Genomic DNA, 19,125 nt, shown 5'->3' on the forward strand with positions numbered 1-19,125 from the left:
TAAACACAGCTTTAAGTGTTTAGTTTATACTGTATGTATTTTGTTGTCAATTTTCAGAATTCAAATCTCTGTGAAACATTACAGGTCACTTGAATGCAAACCTAACATAGTGTCGAATCTTTATCCGTTACCATCACTTGTATTAGGGTTGATAAAGGGCAGACATAGTGGAAAAAAACACTGACATTTTTCAGGTCTTTCTCTGTCAGTTTAACCCAAACTGGGGGAAAAAAACACTGGATGAGTAATATGACATTTCCGCTAACAAAACAGTTCTATTCATCAGTATGAAAATAATTCAGTAGTAACAGCACATGCTTTGCAACCTCAGTTTAAAGTTTTTTTTTTCCAGGTACCACAAAGACCACAAGTGTCATTCTCTTTTATAGATAGAGGCTAAAAATGCTTTGATAAAACTTTCAAGTAGCACCACACACACTGTTGACATATTTGAAGAAAGTGAAAGAAAGATTAAGAAAAAGTGGTTTCATATCTGATCCAAAAACAATGCACTGTCCTCTGGACAAAAGCCTTTCAAAATACATGAAAAAAGAACTAGATCATTATCACACACACCAAAAAAACAAAAGAGAAGATTAAACTTGGTCAATTGTAGAATTTAAAACCAATGGGTGGGATTGATAATAGAGACACACAAGATTTAGGCAGAAACAGTCAGGGTACTTTTCCATCACATCAATTGGAAATAACACAAATTTCACGTATAAATAAATTATATGCAGAGATGTGGAGCAGGTGTAATCTTAAACTGCAACTTTTCCTTTGAAGTGGGTTCCTAAACAGTCAAGTGGAAAACTCCAGCAAAAGGTGATCAGAGCACTGCCAAGCCGCCATCACAGCGACTGGCGATCATGTTGCCAACTTCGGTCCAGGTGTCCAGGTGGGGGTCGTAAATCTCCACAGAGTCGATCGTCACGGGGGCTGAGAAGGTTCTGCTGGCGGCCCTTCCACCGACAGCGTACAACAACCCGTTCACTGCCGACACTGACGCCCCTGCACGCGCTGTGGACATCGGGGCCACTTCTAACCACTTCTCCTGGAAAGAGACACCCACACAGACAGGTGTGAACTATTAATCCATTTCCCAAATGGTGTATTTTGTCTGTTTTAGTCACACATGTCATGGTAATCCGCAAAGTTTGAATGAAGGCAACTGGACATTTTTGTTTGTTGAAAATGTTTCAAGGGGCTTCTTCTTTAGTTCTAAATTTCTTGTAGAGTCTCCCTATTCATGCCCTGGAGGGTGTTTTTGTTGCGCGGCGTGGCTTGTAAACTATTGTCCTGCAACCAATCAGTTGTTTACTTGTCTGGTGGCAAAATGCCACGTTAGGGCTATTCTTCCTATGGAATGAGGGAATCTTTGCAGGGAGGAATGTCAAGACAGTGTTCCAAGTAGACGACATGATGCCTCAAAGGTCTGTTTAGAGAAGGCCTTTCTAAGGCCCCGTCCAGACGGAAGCAAAGCCAGCTTCGTTCCTCAAACAAATCTAGTACACACAGAAGCATTTCAAGACTTGCGTGTGTCCAAAAGCAGACGCTGAGGACATTTAACGACTGTAATGCATATGCCAAGTCTGGAGTGGCGCTGTAGCGCAGTCACAGGGAGTTAACGGAAAGCCTAGAAAAAAATCTGCGAAGAAGAGGAACACTTTTTTTTTTCTTCTAACTTTATTGCAATCTACAGAACAAACCTGGCTTTGCATGTATCAAAACAACATGAAAAAGACGAACACAGGAGAAGTGACAATGGCGGGCGATTCAAGTACAACACCGCTTGTTGAACGTGGGAATAAAGAAGCAAAATATTTTGCTGCAAAAGCATAAGCAAGCTAAGGAGGCTGCGCAAAACGACTACGGCACGGCTATCCGCCATTGTTGTTGACAGACTGACGGTCACGCGAGAATTGGCGCATATGTCATCGAGCTGCGACCGTTACGTCATCACTGGAGGAGTATCCTGCATATGGTGTCCAGACGGACGCGTACGGGGCACGTTTTGAAATCTTTCCACTCTGGAGCCCGGTTTCAAAAGGTTTCAAACTCAGATACCGCACCATCGTTTGGACGAACGGCCTAAACGGTAAGAAACTTGTGAGGATACATTGAAACTGGCTTTCGTGTGGACGAGGCCTAAGTTGACGTAAGGTGGGTTACCATCCACCTATTTATATTCAAATTTTCAAAAATTGCGAAAATAAACCTGTTGATTGAAAATGCTGATTTGAAAGGAAAAAAAAGTATCAAATTCGCAAAACATTGTTACGCTTGAAGAGGGTGTTTTTTCAGTGTATCAAAAATAAAATATAATGAATGGCTTTGGAAACAGGTTTTGTGAATAAACGATAGCAGGACTGCGCGTTTTGACCAGTTATTGCGGCAAATGTACATATTAATAAAATGGCGGCGGACAATAAAGTGTGGTACTGTATTTTTTTTTGGGGGGGGGGGGATAAAGAAATTGAAATATTTCTAGAATTAATTAAAGTAGCCAACATTAATCTTTTATTGACAGTCAGCAGAGTGTCTTGACAGACATAAACTGCATGTTCGTTTTGCACATTTTCACTATGGATGGCCTTTTTTTTTAACCTCTTCCAAACCAGCAGTCCTCCCTGTTCGAAATGTTTACGCCGTCGATCTTAAAGAAATATCCCTTCTTCCTGAGATGCAAATGAACAGAATGGATGTTTGTTTTCTCATAGGTAGAGGCCATTGCACTCCTCACTGCATAACAAGACTGCTGAGTTTACATTCAGGATTTTGTCCAGGGGACATATCCTCTGAGGCATAAATACAGAAACCCCACAACTAAAATTTAGAACTGAAGTCAAATTTCTTCAACAAGAAAAGTCCAGTTGCCTCAATTCAACTTTTTGGGGGGGATATAGAAAGCATATTTTGCCTAAGAATAAAGTTGAGTTCAGGGTTGTCACAAAGTTACCTGTTCAGGACAGTATTTTTCCACCGTCTCCAAAGCGCCCAAAGCCTCATTCCGACCACCCACTGCGTAAATACAGTTGTTGAGGCAGGCCACTCCTACATACGCTCGACACGTAAGCATAACAGGCAAGGAGCTCCAGCGACGGCTGATGGGATCGTAGACCTCTGCTGAGCACAGCTCTGTGCCTTCATCGCTGATTCCCCCAATCACGTAAATAAAACCTGAAAAAAGAAACAATGACATCAGTGGAGAAATGTTCAAAGACGAGACAAATCTCATCTTAACGTGTCAATTGCCGTTGTGGCCTTCAGGTTGCACCTCAAGTTTGCACGCGCAAAGAGACAGTAACACACCTTGTAGCTCGCAGCAACCAAAATAATAGCGGGGAACCGCCATGTCGCCGATGACCTCCCACTTGTTTTCCTCTGGGTCGTAACGTTCCATTGTGCTCCCGATCTCGGAGCCAATCCATCCACCTATATAGGAAATCATTGTAAATTAGTATTTCAGTCATTTATTACACTGGTTACAATACCTCAAGGGTAAATTCATTTCATACTCTGCCAACAATACTGTAATGATATTTACCAAGTGCATAAAGCGCTCCATGGCAAGGGCAGATGCCAACTCCACAGCGAGGGAAATTCAGAGAAGCCACAGCAGCCCACTGTTTGGTCACTGGGTCGTATCTCTCTGTGCAGTCAAAAATCATTGAATCTTTTTCTCCTGGTGAAGACAACATTTTTGATTGAGGCTTATTATCACGCCGATTATGTGACATTTATGGTCCCAGCTTCCTCACCTCCCACCACGTAAATCATGCCCTCGAGCACTGCTACCCCCAACCCACTGCGAGCCTGATGCAGGGATGACACCGTGGTCCAGTACTGGTTGAAAGTGTCAAAGCGCTCCACGCAACTTAACGCCCTGCTGTCACTCCACCGACCACCCTGTAAACGAGTGTAGCCTCCTGCCCCAAAAAAATAAGCAAACATTATTTCTTCACACGACGACGCTAAAAAGCACCTCACAGGATTCAGCGCATGAGACTAAAATACGACTTTAAAACCGTACCTATGGCATAAACGTATTTCCTGGCTTTTCTTCTCGGTCTCATCTTAACTTGGTGTAGTTGGCTGTGCATCTTGTCTTTTGGAGACTTTGCCACCTCAATGTACTCCTTCAAAAGGGTCTGCAGTGCCACCCTCAGGCTGAAGTCAGTCATGCCTTGATTAAAATGAGCAACTTAAAACTTTAAATCAGGCATAATCCATTTTAAAACTCAAAAGAGGAAGTGAAAAGAAGTGTGAGTAAATGTTAAAAGTCTCCTCACCCTCGATGTACTTAAAAAGTCTCTGTGGAGAAAGTAAAGGGAAGCGCACGGGTTCCAACACCTCAACCACGTATTTTTTTCTCTTAGCCACATCTTGCAGAACCCATTCCATGGCCACAGTGAACACCTGGTACTCATCCTCAATTCTCAGCTCTTCACTTCTTAGAAGCTTTACAATCTGATCCTTTGAGAGCCCCCTGAACTCATCACCAACACAAGTCTATAGGGAGGGAAATGATGGAGACTAATTAAATAAAGTGGATAATTAAGGGTAAAAACAGTCTTTGTAAATAAAACAGTTCTGAAGAATTTTTTTTTGCTGAACCTCTGGAAAAAAAACTAATGTTGTGTTTAAGTCTCTAAATTGTACAGGTGTGCCTCTCGCCCAAAGTCAGCTGGGGTATGCTTCAGTTCACCCTGATTAATAAGGTTAAGTCAGTGGTGGGCACACGCGGTCCTCGAGGGTTGGAGTCCTGCAGGTTTTGGACGTTTCCCTTCTCTAACACAGCTGGTAAATAATCAGCTCATCAGCAAGCTCTGCATAAGCCTGATAACTATCCTGTTGATTGGAATCAGCTTGTGTTGGAAGAGGGAAATCACCAAAACCTCCAGGATTCCGGCCCTCGAGGACAGAGTTTGCCCACCGTTGGTTTAAGCGGTATAGAAAATGGATGGCTGGTTCATGCTAAACATAACAGGATGAACAATAACAGTAACACTCAGAGGAAAAATAAACCAAAATGATGAAGTGTTTCATACCTCCAGGAAGTGAACATGGATATAATTCTCGGAAAACTCCAGCAATTCCATGCAGGCAATCTGCTCCAGGAACTGAAAGATGCCCACACAATTGGATGGATCCATGTGGCCCTTGAGAAACTCACCACAGATGGAGACCACCTCATTCAACTGCAGCATATCTGCTGCCAACATCAGTTCTTGAACATTCTCCACCGTCACATTGATTGTGCCTTAAAAAAAAAAGGCAGCACATTTTCAATTAATAAACTGCTGGAGAGTTTTTGCAAAAAAATAATGCTGTGTCTTTCAAAATAAAAAAATACCTGTATAAACAAATTCCAGCAAAACCTCAAAGACTTCGGTATCTACTCCCAGAATATCCACCTCTTCTTTATCTACCTCGCTCATCCCTCCAGAGAAGAGCGCTGAAAAGTATGGGCTGCTAGCAGCGAGCACCAGCCGGTGAACTTTGAAGACTCTGCCGCCGACCCTCAGTCGCACATCACAGAAGTCTGTGCGCAGCCTCATTTTGTTCAACTGGGCCAGGATGAGCCTTGCGTAGCGATCTGAGCCCAACAGAGCCTGCTCAGAAGCCTGGGTTGCCATGACAGTAGCTGCATCACCATCACAAATGGATGATGACACACATTTGGTGGAGGACAACATGACAGCTGAGATAGCTTACCATGTGGGCCATTATTCCCAAACGTTTGCTTCTACGTAACACAAAACAGACACGGAAGAAGTCTTGAACACAAATTTACACATACGTGTATCAGACAAAACGGATGCCCGAAATGGTTGAGCGACAAACATTTAGTACATTTTCCCGCGATACTTTAACGTCGGAAAATAATGAAAAAGTAGAATAGGGAGACTTGGCGTTTCTTTGCAATCGCTACATGATAGATAATAGCCTACTTGCCACAGCTGTTAGCAACCGAGGTGAAGTTAGTTTTAGGTTGGATATTCGATATTCGACAGACATTCGCGGCGCCTCCGGGGAAGCCGTCTTTACGGAGATACGGGAATACGCTCCTGGAGTTCTCGTTTATAGCCACGGAGTCAAGCCGAAAACATTTTGTGTCGACCCTTTTCACACTTCCGCATTTTGTGGCCGGAAACACGTATTCATTGCGTTTCGCGACTTCCGGTGTTTTTCCCAGAGAACGGTGTAGGCGAAAAATAAAAGCCACTGTATCATACTGATACTGGGATGGTCTTCCTGCATTTTAAACTTTATTAAAGCAGCCTTACCTTTCTTTTCATTCGTTTCCCTGCGACACGTAACTAAAACAGAAAATGATTTGAGCGATTCGGCGGGAGGAAGTACCACATTCAAAGGCAAGTGACGGTACTGGGCAGCACGTCTACACTAGCATTTCACCTGCAAGGATTTCTGTTGGAGGCTGGAGCTAAAGTCAAGTCAGACGCCTGGAACCTGATGCCGTTCCAAGCCTTTTCCCTTGGAAAAAACTTTACACCACCAAGGGAATCTGTTTGATCGATCTCACCCCCCAAACACAATGTTGCTCTGTGATTGGTCCCAATCACTAGAGCTAGAGTGCCATAATTGCGGTATTTGTCCATTGTGTAAAATCTTAATGATGTTATTTTAATAACACCCCCCGCATAGCTGTTAATTATCTTGTTCTTTTTTCAGTTGTACTTTCGCACTCGTTTGACCAGTATAAAATGCAACGCCAGGTGACAGTGTTGCGCGTAAACAAAAGTGTAAGAATTTAACAATAAATGTTGGAAAGTGCGAGAAGTAGAATCCTTGACAACACCCCAAAAGAAACCGTCCTTATGTTTTATTTTGTAACATTTTTACCTCAGTGTTTATTGTGGAAATTTCTGGCATTCCATTCAACTATAATTAGCTCTTCTTCTGCAGACCTAACCACTTCCACAGGCTTCTAGTCTGTATTAGTTGCAAAGAATGCCTACTTGTTAAGTGTTACTGTATGCTAAATAATGATAAACTTCCCTTGTACCTTGTGGTAGACACTATGATATCTGTTTTAATTATATATAATGAGGATTATTTGTCACATCTATATGTTTATTTTTAATTATTTTCACCTGTTTCATAATGAGAGTCACAAAACACACATCCATCCATTAAAAAAAATATATATATTATTTTTAATTTCATTACAGTTGTGGGGGAGCTGGAGCTAGCTGACACCCTGGATTGGTCACCAGCCAATCATAGGGCATCGTGTAATGAACTTGATTTGACAAACACGCCAGATTGGGTCCTTTGTGTGGCCCTGCATCTCTCGTGTTGTTTCACAGGAAGCCTGTATGACATGTGTGGTGAGTATTGAAAAAATTAGAAATGTCAAACAGCGCTCAAAAGGTACACAAAATGAATGGCGGTTATTGTTAATGCCCTTTGTTTTTTGAGACTCATGCATTTGAGCACTTCAATCACAGAACCGAATTTTCATATATTTAAATCCAATCCGTGGCCTTTCAGTGTGGAGTGTATTTTCCCCAATTGTGTGGAGTCTCTTGGCTGCACTGAGAGAAAAGGGGGTGAATAATTTTGCGTGTCCTACTTTTCTGTTTTTTATTTGTTAAAAAAAAAAGCAAAATAAAATACTGTATTGTATACAAAGTGTGGATTCTTCACCCCCCCCCCCCTCAAAATCCAATTATATATATGTAATGTCAAAAAGTTCAAGGGATTGCTAATACTTTTGCAAGGCACTATGTGTCCTGCAATCAGGTAGTGGCCAGTCTAGGGTGAAACCTGCCTCTTGCCCAAAGTCAGCTGGTATAGGCTCCAGTTCACCCATGGCTCTAATAAGGACAAGCACTATTCAGATTCACAAACATTTATTCATCCCATGGGGGCATAGAAACTGAAGAGATGTCATGCTCCCAGTCAGAGTGTCAAATGTAAATTAAAAAAATGTAATTATGATTTATCAGTTATCAAAGTCAGGTTTATGATTATTATAAAAAATCTTTTAGGGTTGGTTAGCGACTGTCCCCATTACAGGAAGTAATATACTTTATTTTAATTAATTTCACTGTCATAATTAAACTATATGGACTTGAGGGGTTGGTCTGAGTGTCCTTTTGGTTTCAGTGCTGATCAGACAATGTTGAAAGATAAATGCCTCTCTCACCCTCTCATCAGCCTCCATTGAGTATGAATGAACATACACAAGGCTCTGATGCTGGATATTTTAATCATATTATGTTTAGCAGTTGGGAGGTGATTAGTGCTGTTTTGCAATTCAAGAGTTGTTTCTATGTAATGTGCCACAAGGCTTTCATTCAATCAACAAGACATGCAACATATTACGGCCAAGGAAAACGCATGGTGGACAGGGAAAAAAGGCCCAAAATAATTCTGACATTACCAGTGACTTTCATTATTTGTGTTGTTTATCTTTTCTCAATGATAATAGGTTTTTCTAATTGTTTTGGGGAGACAAACACACATTTTGATGTAACAAAAAAAGTGTGTTTGTGAATGTGGTTCATCTAACCAAATATTTACATTTAAAAATGTATTTTTTTTAGATGACAGAATTCCCCCATGTTTTACTTTGCAACTTTTCTTTTTTTGTTTGTCATGGATGTGATCGTTTTTTCCACTTATCTTCCTGTCAAACATCACCATGTGATCGCTAACGTGATGATGGGGAAAATAAAGACTTTCTTGCAGAATCTCATGAGGTTAGAGGAAAAAAATAAATAGTGTGAGGTCCATTCTATGGAATGGGGTCACCATAATTATCATTCTTTAAAATAAAAATAAAAAAAAGCAATGTGTCTGGCTTTCCGTTGGATCCCTGTGCTCTGGTTTGTCTCCACCAGAAATGAAAACATCATGAGATTTAGTTTTATGGGAATAGATCATAGATTCAAGTTTGTTGAAAAATAATTACATGCTGTGAGGTTTTAGTTCTTTAATTAGGCTCATAGACTGTGTTTAAAGGACTAATTGTTCTGCAATAAGCCCTAATTACAAAAGAGTTCACCATGCAAAGGAATGAACAAGTGTACTTCCAAAGGACAGTCCTGTGACACTGGACCATGGGCACGTGATCCCTTTTTTCTAATCAATTTAAAAGCTGAACTTTAACAAAGAGATTGGTTGACTCATTGTTGCATGCTTCAAACTTCCATTTGTGTGCACTAAAATCAATTATAGAAATGATCTGTTAAAATTGAAATTTGTACATATATTATCGTGTATAGACAATATAGATACATTTAGGGAGTCAAATTTGGGGAAAAAATAAACTTCATCCCTTCTTTACAGCTGTAATAGCTTCAACTCAGAGGACAATTATGTAGTGTGTGGGAATTTTTGTCTATTCATCTAAAAGGTCGAAGGTCACTGAGGATGGACAAGAGGGCCTGGCACACAGTTTCTGGGCTCTGTGACGAGTTCTCCTAAACCAAAGTGATCTAACCATGCCTTTCTGTACCTTGTTTTTATTACAGTGGAGTTAGCACATACTCATACTGGAAAGGACAGGGAACTTCCACAAACTCTGCCCGCAATTTTGGAAGCATAGAATTGCCCAAAACGTCTTGGTAAATGAAGAACTGGGATTCTGAGGAAACCACGGGGCCTAGTGCAGCCATTGAATTGCGGATTTGTTTTTTGTTTTTTCCAGACAAGCCTGTCCTTGTGTATTCCTTTTCACGCTGTGTTTTGTATGGACTTTCGCTCATGTGGCTTTAACTTGTCACACAGTGATGCTAATATTTAGCCTACTAGAAAGTTGGAATGAACAGTATTGGCAACAGATAAGCTTGGTGGGCAAACATCATATAATGAGCGGATTTACATTGAATGAATTGGCAGTGCTAAATTAGTCTCTTGTAGCTGATTTAGTGTCAACCTTAATCAGTGTGACACGAAGCTCTTATGCAAACACGATGGTTCAAAACATATACAGCTTTTATCTTTGCTTTTATTTAGTGCAAATGCTTACTGTACTTAAGTAGATTTTTCAGGTACATGTATTTTATTTTTTATTTTCCTGACAACTTTTTACTTTTAACCTAAGAAGCTTGTTTTTTTGGAATATGAGAGGAATCTCAGAAATGTGAAGCGGATGTGCTAAACACTCTCCCCTGTGCTGTCAAGTATTGTATATAATAGACAAAACCAAATATTTTTTTTACCTTTGTACTGAAGTACATACAGCATAATTGTCTGTATTTAATTTTGGCTTAAATAAATGGGTCCAGTTTGTACATCTATGTCTTTTTTTCTTTTTCTTTTTAGTTTATTGAGTATTTTTGCCGCATCATAAAGTATACTTTAGGCAAGGGTCACCAACATGGTGCCTGCTTGGAAGACCCCAAGGATCCCATAATTAACCCGCTGGTCTTTTCTAAAAAAAAAAAGCTATTCAGTAACGGGCAACAGTTGCTCCTGATGCTACATCATCACTCAGTAGGTGAATGAGTAGTCGAATATAAAGCGCTTTGAGGGCCTTGTAAGGTGGAAAAGCGCTATAGGCCTATAAATAAAGTACCATTTACCAAATAAAGTGTTGCATGGTATTGATATTTATCTTTTTCCTGCCTTGTTAAATTATTGTCAATAGTTTTTTTTTGGGTGGGGGGGGGGGGGGGGTCATGAACATGATTGGTGTCTTCCAGTTGATTAATATAAATGAGTTATGAATAAAATAAAATAAAATTTCACCTCTGTATCAAACTTGAAGCCCTTCAAACTGATCAGTAACCTAACCAATAACTAGCAATGTTTAAAAAAAAAGATAACCTGCTTTAACCTCTTAAGTACAATACTTTCATTTAAGTGTACCAAATATGACCAATTATTATGACCAATTAAATAAACAAATAGTTTAATTAGAATTTGCCTATCTGCATAAAATGTTATATAAAACCGATTATAGTAACATTCTAAGTCTTTTGAGCACTTGCTTTTTTTATAAAAGACAGTTTCATCCATCCAATTAAAAAAAATCTATATTTTAAATAATTTCCAAACCTGCATAATATAACTAAAAAAAAGAGCGCTTGTTATTATTAAATCATAATAATAATAAAAACCACCTCTGCCTAGGATGCCGTTTGCCCTCAACATGGTTTTATGCAAACTCCTGCTTAACAGAACAGTGTTAAGTGTACAGTACGAGCAGATTCATCGTAAATGTGAAGCGTGTATGTCGAATTCTTTAGTTTACTCTTTGCTTGGAAAGGTAAGCAACAAGGACTCTCGTCCTCAGCCTATGAGCCAGCTATATCGTGAGCTAATAAAAAAAGGGGAAGGTAAAAAAAAAAATCCCACTATCGATCCTTCTTTCAACATAGCAACTGGCTCCGGATTGGATGACACGCTTCACGTTCTCGGCTACCCATTGGCTGAGAGTCTGGCCCGAACGCGGAGGAATCGGACGGAGACAGAGGAGGAGTGACATGATTGGACGTGGCCGCGCTGAATTCCTAAACCTATTTTCCTGAAAGCCTGTAAGTCATTTAATGCCCGCTCCACTCAACATTTAAAGTGTGACAACAAAACTAATTCACCCAACTGCTCCCTCAGTTCGGACTTGTTTAAATGGAGAACTTCAGAGCACGGGAGACTAGGGCGAGTTCATGTGCGTGTGCTGACAAATGAAAATAGGAATGAAAATGAACGACGACGGAAATGCAGGAGGAGTATGTGTATATTATTTTTGAGAGCAAAAGGGCGTGGGGGCTGGGTTTTTACTTCTTGAGGGAGGGAGCTTGGGGAAGAAATAGAGAGTAGTTGTGTTAGTTTAACTGCTGCAAGTTACTCTGGGAAGTAGCTAGGTTTGGGGGAATATTTCAGGTTGCAGGAAATGTTCAAGGGACCAATGTAACCTACATTAAAGTATTCAATTCGCATGATTCTTTACATGAATTAAAACACACACACACCGTTCTTCCTGTTTATCCCACACATCTCTCCACTTTCTCATTTATAGAGAAGGGGGCCATCCAAATGGTCCTTGTCATGGGACCTTTCCACCATCTATGTGCTGACACAGGTAGGGGTGAATAATCCATGGCCTGCAACTGAGGCTCTCCTCGAGTACATCCCTGCCCTCTTCACCTTAATAATCCCTGCCTAATGTGAACCTTATGTGAAGGCTGAAAGAGGCCACATGTTGTTCTTGGTCACAGTGGTGTCAACTGGGGACATAGCCCTAATCAGTGGTCTCTATATATCGGTGTTTTGTACAAGTGCTTCTGAACTGATTGCACTTGGGTTTATTTTAGAAGATATTTTCTGTATGTTTTACATTGCAATGATGTGTGATACACTTCAGTGAATGAAATTGAGGCCCCTCATTACATTATGTTTGCAAACTATGTTTCATTCACATATTTTCTTCTACCCTGAAATGAAATTATTCCATGTTCACAATGATCCAGATTTTCTTGGAGTGAGATAATGCGGCTATACCGGGCCGGGCAACAAGTTCCACAGCACATCCTGCTATTGTCTTTGTCACTTCCTTTCTCTTCCATCTGTCCACAGTACGTCCTCCTCCACCTCTATCTCTGATGAACCCAGTGCAAAAATCATTGGAATACAATGGTTACATAAACTACAAATAGCTGCCGTTGGGTCGAAACCTCCCATCTCCAAATGTGATCAATTAAGTTATATAAATTGATATTATTGATTAGTCCTCATATGGATCTGTTATTTTTCACAAATGATTGACCTAAAGTTAAAAATTTTGCTCTCAACCGTGAAATTTTGGCTTGACAATGGGGTTTTTTGGGGGGGGGGGGTTATTCCACCCGATGCCAACTAAATGCTAGATGGCCTAATACAATGTTTCTTTCAATTTTGATTGCAAATATTTAACATAATGCAATCCAGTCAAGCATGCCGTCAATGTCAAATGGACTATGAAGAAAAAAAACTGCACGACATGGCGTAAGATGACAAAACCCTCATCAGTTTATTGTCTTTCAGCAAGAAAACATCAGGATCTCACATTGCTCAGCTTCACCCCAGGCATTTCCTCCATCCTCATCTGGAGTTTTTACTATATGAGGCTCACCCAAAGTAAGAACCTCAGAAATACATTTTAATTTTGTAGTACAGAGTTTCTGTTGTTCACAAACTTGGAGAGAAAAAATGTGCCAAGTTAAACAGATTCCTTGCGCCATTAGTTATGTAGGCTGCATGTCATGAAACACATTCATAGCTCTAGCAATGCCACATTTCAAGTAATGGAGGCAGGATACTTCCGGACCTCTTACTGTTTAAATGAACATCGGAGGCCATATCTTACCGACACCACCAAAGAGTGCATTTTTTGTGGCGCATGTCAACCATTCATAACAGCTTAACCTTCACACCACCGTCACACACTGCAACAATAGAAATACTGTTGGATTGCACTTTCTTCAAGCTTTCATCTTGTGGCATGTTTGTAGAAAAAATATAGAATACAAAAAGCTTATACTTCTTCGAGTAACAGAATATAACGTACAGTACTTCAGATTATGTTTTCATCAGCACATCAGCAGGTGTAGATAGTTGCCCTAGGTTTGCCCAAATGCATTGATTGGGCAAAACACAAACAGGCATGTATTTTTGCTCTATCAAGTGCTTTGGTCAATGGGTATAACATTGAGTATGCTTTTATAATAGTTTTCTATAGATGTTAATGCTACATAATATCCACTGTATGAACGGGGCAAATTGTCAAGATGCACCACAATTTTTCACATATTCACAAGTGGTATTTACCCAGAAATAGGTTTGGTCCACCAAACCATGATGACAGAAACAGCCCGTGTACAGCACCATTTTCTCCGCACAAGTAGTAGTAATAATCTAATATGTTTATGTAACCTATTGATCACTTTTCATAGCCGATATTTTATTTTTTGTGTGTGTGTGTGTGTGCGCCAAAATCTCTGGCAACGGCAGCTCAGATTGCAGAAGTCGCACAAAGATGCGGCATCTGCTGTCTAGGAGCAATTTAGCGGTTGTCAACATCGCCACCAAATAACGTCCAACGAACAAACAACAACATATGAAGTACAATTTCTTTTCGGAAATATTTAACAGTCTCTTGAAAACTAAAATAATAGAAGCTGACATTCAAGTTCCGGTCCCACTTCCATCTGTGAAATTGCATTCACAAAAACTGATGGAATCACTTTAGTGCAACATTTCAACAATGCACCTCGATGCAGTCGTTCTCGCAGGATACAGTAAACATGTCCTTTATATAATCTCAGTTGGTTTACATTTCTGGAGCGGCCGGCGGGAGCCTCACTGTCTGTTTGGGAGTCTGTAAGAGTTTGTGCTCCTCTGCGTGTTGCGAAGGCAATGCGGTCGCTTTGGCGTGGACTGGATGGGACAGCCTAACATCCAGGGCGTCGTTGTGCTGCACTAAGGAGTGCAAGCGGTAGTGCAGGACAAGGTCTTTCAGTGAGCAGTGGACGTCGTAGGGCTCAGCAAAGCCGTAACCATGTGGCGTGCTGTAGATCATGCAGTGCTTCACTTCTTCGTTCACGCTGAAATTGAAAAACACAACAAAGTCAGACATCAACAAGTGCCACACGGATATCAAGAGTTGCGTCATTGTCCAGTTATTGCTGAAGAAACTCACACGACAGAGCAGGCGTAGCAGCCTTGCTTGCTGCTCTCGCGGATCAGGAATGTTCCGGGATCTTTCCCTTGAAGCATCTCTTCGGCCTGCGTCCGGCTCAATTCGCCGACAAACCAACTCGACTCGTCCTGATGTGGTAAATTCTTCTCGTCTCCTTTCAACACGTATGTACTGTGAAAACAAAAGTGAACTTTTTATTCATCTGCACCCAATTGGACAGATTGTCCGTGTTTCTAATGACACTTTGGTTCATACGTACTCGTCGAGGCTGTCTTTTAGTATCCCGAGCCAGTCGTTTATGCGTTTCTGCCGTACACCTTTGTGATTGAGCCAGCTGCAAGTAAAAAAAAACAAACAATAAAAGTTAAACATTATCGATTTGTCGGACTGCAAGGAGTTATGACAACAATCTTCTACCTCAATATACTCACTTGAGATACTGATCTCTGATGTTGCGCAACTGGATTAGATCTGGCCGCAAACTGTTTATCTTTCTGTCTGTCTCTCTGTAGTCTTCTACCTGGCTTTGTAAGTCTTCTTCCAGATGGATCTTGCTGTCATAGATATCGCTGAGACGGCACTTCAGCTTTTCATAGTTTATCAGAAAGCTAAAGAAAAGAAGCAAAAGTCTGAATAACATTTCAGGATTATTATGCAAAGCGTATTAGAACTAGTAGTACCTCTCAAGATCTTTCTCGGCTCCCTCGGATTGATTGTTCCTCTCAAATTCTTCTCCGTAGCGCTCCTGTTCACGACACTGCTCCTCAAAGATCATCATTGTCTCGTTGAATGCCTCGATTGCCGTTTGTTTCATTTGGATCTCCTAACATCAGAGAATTAATCAGTTTAGCGGACACTGGTCAAGGGAAAGTCTTAGGAATACCAGTGGCCATTTCAACTTTAGTTATTACCTGCGACGTCTTAGTGAAGGCTTCATAAAGACGATCAAACTCCTTCGATTTCTCTTGATACTGACAATGGACCTCTTTGAGCTTTTTTCCAGCGACATCAACACTGTTCTCCTTTGCCTGATGTGAAAACAAATCCAATTTATAAAAGGTTAGAATTTACAAAACATATCACAGCAAGCAAACAATTACGCAGTCAGAGGCAAAAGTTAAAAAGGCAAGTTGTAATAAAAACGGTAATTAAAAAATACAAAGAAAGTACTGTTTTTAAATGTAATTGTAAAACAAAAATACAACAGTAAAAGTTTCCAAATAGATAAAAATTCCTCCCAATCGTGTTTTTTGCAGACTACTGACCAATGCTAATCTAAAGTCACAGTAGTAGTTTTCAACTAACCTGTTGGATTCGAGACACTGGATGTGTGAGCATCAGATCCAGTGTGGCGTTGTACTCCACTAATGGATGGTGCTGATAGTGCCAAATGAGCTCCACCACTGACGTGAATGTGAGTGGGTCCGAGAAGCCATACTTCCCATCGTGGTGGTATATCTTGATCAGTTTATTATGGCCATCTTTCCTGTGAACCACAATTTGTTGGACAATTTAGTGTCAAATAGGACACAAAACCGTTTTACAATGCACTTCCCTGTAATTTTTCTGAACTCGTATTACCTTAACGTTAGCGTAAAGTCTCCCTGCAGCTTTGTGGATGCGTCACGTACTAGGAAGGAGCCGTCAGGTGTGTCACGAAGCTTCTCATTCACCTCATCCCTGAGGGAAAAAATCAGTTAACAGATTAAACGCGACGACACGTTTAAAGGCAATCGAAGTGGATGTGTTTAAATTTGCTCCTGTTGTTTTACCTGGTTACATCTCCCCAGTACCATTCAGCATCCTGTAGAGAGTTGGACTGTGGGGAAAGGCAGTTATTGTTCATGGCGGAAGACATTGGCTTTGTTGACCGAGGAGGGAGAGCTGTTAGGCACAGAAATGAGAGAAAGTCATTGATTAGGACAATTCGTGGAAAGAACACTTATCTTTTTAAAAACATTCATTTAAAATCTCTCAAAGACTATGATCACCAAACACCTCTTACTCATGCAAGTCGGTCACAGGCTTGCCTGGTGGCTTGTCAGGGACAAGTCCAGGCATGTTTCCAAAAGATGTCACATGACAAATCCTGACTGACACCCAAGGGGTAGTTGTTGCACGAGCTTGTGTTATGACTGATCACGAATTTGAATGTTATTTGAAAGTTGCCCTGCATTGTGTCTTTTTGACTGCGATACTTGATGAACGTAATTGTTGGGGCTCCAATGAAATATTCCAGACTAATCTGAAAATATGTGATGATGATTAGAACAAGTTTGTTACAGCATGATGTCATCATCGAGGTCTTGCCTAAACCGCATAATAGTCAACTAAGGTTTGAGCACTCTTTTCAACATTTCATTGGCCAATTATGCATAAATGGATAAGTCAGAACTAAATTACATTTTGAACTTCATGACCCATCTTTCTGTAATTACTGCAGTCTTGCAAAAAAGTTTTCCAACAGCCTTCAAGGAAAAGAACATTTGAGTTGGCCAAAAGTCTAAGCGTTTTCCTAAGGATGAAAAAGGAAGGCAAACCGCATCAAGAGAAGGTGAGGGGCGATATATTTCACCTCAGGACAAAAGTGCCTTTCATGGGGCAGTTGGGTAGAAGACAAGAGCTGCCTATGAGGAGGAGAAAATGTGGGTTTTCACCCACCATCAGCTCTCTTTTTTCTGACCTTAAAATAAACAAAAGTCAGGTGCAGCAGCAGCAGTTTTTTTGGCAGGCTAAAAAAGCTGCTGCTGCTGGCCCCAGCAAAATTAAACCTGCACACCTTTCCTTTTTTTCCTGTTGCCTGCCAAGAAATTTGTGTGTGGATTCCAAAAGTCACGTACCAGCCAGAGCCAAGCCATTAACCCTGAACTAAAGAAATGAATTAATCACGATAAAGCCTGGTTTTGCTCCATTGTAAACGGACTCTTTTGTAGGCGTCACTTATAGGGACAGTCGTGTCATGGATGGTTTTAGATGCAGTGTCAAAAAGTCTTAGCATTCGTGGCCAATGTCGTGTTTTGCTCTCCAGCTTTCCGAGTATGCACGTCAACAATTATAGTTTTGCAAGTTAACGCTGTCAAAAAATAAAACGTCGAGTACGGTGTAATATAACGAGGGAAATGACAAAGTAAAGGAAAAATGGTTCACGCCAATGATGGCATGAGATGGATCGTCTAGCCCGCTCGCCTCTAGCCTACTTTGCGAGCTAGCACTAATTAAGCACGGCTGGCTGCAGAGGAGAACAAAGCGGTCGTTTCATGCGGTGTCCATTGACGCACCACATTTCCTTCAAAATGTTTCCCGTGCCTTGTCATGGGTGTCCACTGGGTCCTGTCACGGTTTATGAGGGTTCGGCGAGACTCAACGGTGTTGCTTGTCGTGAATTAGTCATACGTGCTGGGACAAAAGAAAACGACCCGAACCACTGCGCCTGGTCCGCTGAGGTATTACGTAATTGGCAAGCGAATTGCGCTATGCATGCCTGGGCAATAGCACAGAGGAGGCGCAGCGCCCACGACTTGACCATTGGAACACCCCCCCCCCCACACACACACACACACACAAAAGTACATACATTTGGCACATGTCAATCTGAACATTATTACCCCACGACGCCATTAAAACTGAACACCAAGTGAACGGGAGCTGACAGGCGATTTTAACCCCCCTAAAAGACAGACAATGGCTGCAGTAGTTTGTGTTACCTGGTGGTACTGGATCCATCTCGATGTAGAATAAACCTTCAGGAGGATAAATCATTCCCGTTTCACAAGAGTAGTCCAGTTTCCTGTCGTTGTCACAAAGGGGGAGGGGGGGGGGAGGCAGAAAAATGCACCTTTGTTCCTTCGCAACTGAGCCTAATTTCAGCTACTTCAAATCAGCCTGCACGTCCTAAAAATTGATTCGACCAAAAGAACCCCCCCTCGAAAACTCTGGCTTCATAAAGCATCCCAACGTCTAAATAGATTCTGCCCGTGGACTTTATAAAGAGATGCGGATTGTCAACCTGTACCTCGTCTTTACTTCGTCTAGGAAGTCGAGCGACTTTAAAGGGCAGTTCTAACATCATCTTGGACGGGTCCAACCCGCGCTGACGGTAGGGGGGTTATTTTCCAAACAGGCGTCACAACCAGACGCAACAGTCGCTGTTATATTTGTATTTGGCGATCAGAATCAAGCAGAAAACTTCCAAAACAACATGTTGAATGTTATTGTATTTTTCGAACTGTTATACCGTTTTAGAATTAATTTTACCCCTAGCCTGGAATGGTACGTTCCAGATCTTTTCATTCAGTTCCTCTCAAACTGCACTGTAACAGCTGAACATGGCTTGAATGGCATGAATGAAAGACAAAAACGTAATTCATGTCTTAGAATTATTAAATATACGTACTTATTTCATTGTTTTGTGTTTTTACATTCAAAACAATGAATTGCTGATGATAGTTATCATTTTCAAGTTGCTTCAA

General features: G+C 41.0%; 2 protein-coding genes and 1 long non-coding RNA gene across 6 annotated transcripts; 1 reads left to right on the forward strand and 2 right to left on the reverse strand.

Annotated features, from left to right (window-relative positions):
* Positions 1-6: 6 nt before the first annotated feature.
* On the reverse strand, positions 7-6,158 carry ipp (intracisternal A particle-promoted polypeptide). 4 transcript variants are annotated; one of them, XM_086078896.1, is made up of 10 exons: positions 5,962-6,158; positions 5,360-5,752; positions 5,055-5,266; positions 4,296-4,515; positions 4,037-4,189; positions 3,765-3,932; positions 3,551-3,688; positions 3,316-3,438; positions 2,963-3,183; positions 7-1,057 (listed from the first exon to the last, which is right to left on the reverse strand). In XM_086078896.1, exons 2-10 carry the CDS (start codon positions 5,700-5,702, stop codon positions 833-835), a joined length of 1,803 nt encoding a protein of 600 aa, XP_085935022.1. In that variant the 5' UTR covers positions 5,703-5,752; positions 5,962-6,158; the 3' UTR covers positions 7-832. The 4 variants fall into 4 exon arrangements, with proteins under 4 accessions (XP_085935022.1, XP_085935014.1, XP_085935030.1 ...); XM_086078888.1 differs by having other exon boundaries at positions 5,958-6,158; XM_086078904.1 differs by having other exon boundaries at positions 5,360-5,630; positions 5,722-6,158.
* A 48-nt stretch (positions 6,159-6,206) lies between these two features.
* Positions 6,207-10,241, forward strand: LOC147181124 (uncharacterized). The gene is made up of 3 exons (XR_015095916.1): positions 6,207-6,380; positions 7,200-7,358; positions 9,510-10,241. It is a non-coding gene; the product is annotated as an uncharacterized LOC147181124 (long non-coding RNA).
* A 2,723-nt stretch (positions 10,242-12,964) lies between these two features.
* pik3r3b (phosphoinositide-3-kinase, regulatory subunit 3b (gamma)) lies at positions 12,965-18,706 on the reverse strand. Its single transcript, XM_086082263.1, has 10 exons — positions 18,361-18,706; positions 16,429-16,540; positions 16,238-16,336; positions 15,962-16,142; positions 15,568-15,684; positions 15,337-15,479; positions 15,088-15,264; positions 14,916-14,990; positions 14,657-14,827; positions 12,965-14,561 (listed from the first exon to the last, which is right to left on the reverse strand). Exons 1-10 carry the CDS (start codon positions 18,413-18,415, stop codon positions 14,288-14,290), a joined length of 1,404 nt encoding a protein of 467 aa, XP_085938389.1. The 5' UTR covers positions 18,416-18,706; the 3' UTR covers positions 12,965-14,287.
* Positions 18,707-19,125: the final 419 nt, after the last annotated feature.

Source organism: Leptonotus elevatus, chromosome 1 (genome assembly GCF_054856555.1).
Source record: "Leptonotus elevatus isolate MCC_2025b chromosome 1, RoL_Lele_1.0, whole genome shotgun sequence".
NCBI lineage: Eukaryota > Metazoa > Chordata > Actinopteri > Syngnathiformes > Syngnathidae > Leptonotus > Leptonotus elevatus.

Bases quoted from the DNA above. Each gene is read 5' to 3' on its own strand.
- ipp (XM_086078896.1), bottom strand. From the start codon at position 5,702: ATGTTGTCCTCCACCAAATGTGTGTCATCATCCATTTGTGATGGTGAT. The intron at 3,933-4,036 runs GTACGGTTTTAA...TTTTTGGGGCAG, and splicing joins GAAATACGTTTATGCCATAG to GAGGCTACACTCGTTTACAG. The intron at 1,058-2,962 runs GTAACTTTGTGA...GTCTCTTTCCAG, and splicing joins AAAAATACTGTCCTGAACAG to GAGAAGTGGTTAGAAGTGGC.
- pik3r3b (XM_086082263.1), bottom strand. From the start codon at position 18,415: ATGATTTATCCTCCTGAAGGTTTATTCTACATCGAGATGGATCCAGTA. The intron at 16,541-18,360 runs GTAACACAAACT...TGTGCCTAACAG, and splicing joins GATGGATCCAGTACCACCAG to CTCTCCCTCCTCGGTCAACA. The intron at 16,143-16,237 runs GTAATACGAGTT...TGTGGTTCACAG, and splicing joins GACTTTACGCTAACGTTAAG to GAAAGATGGCCATAATAAAC.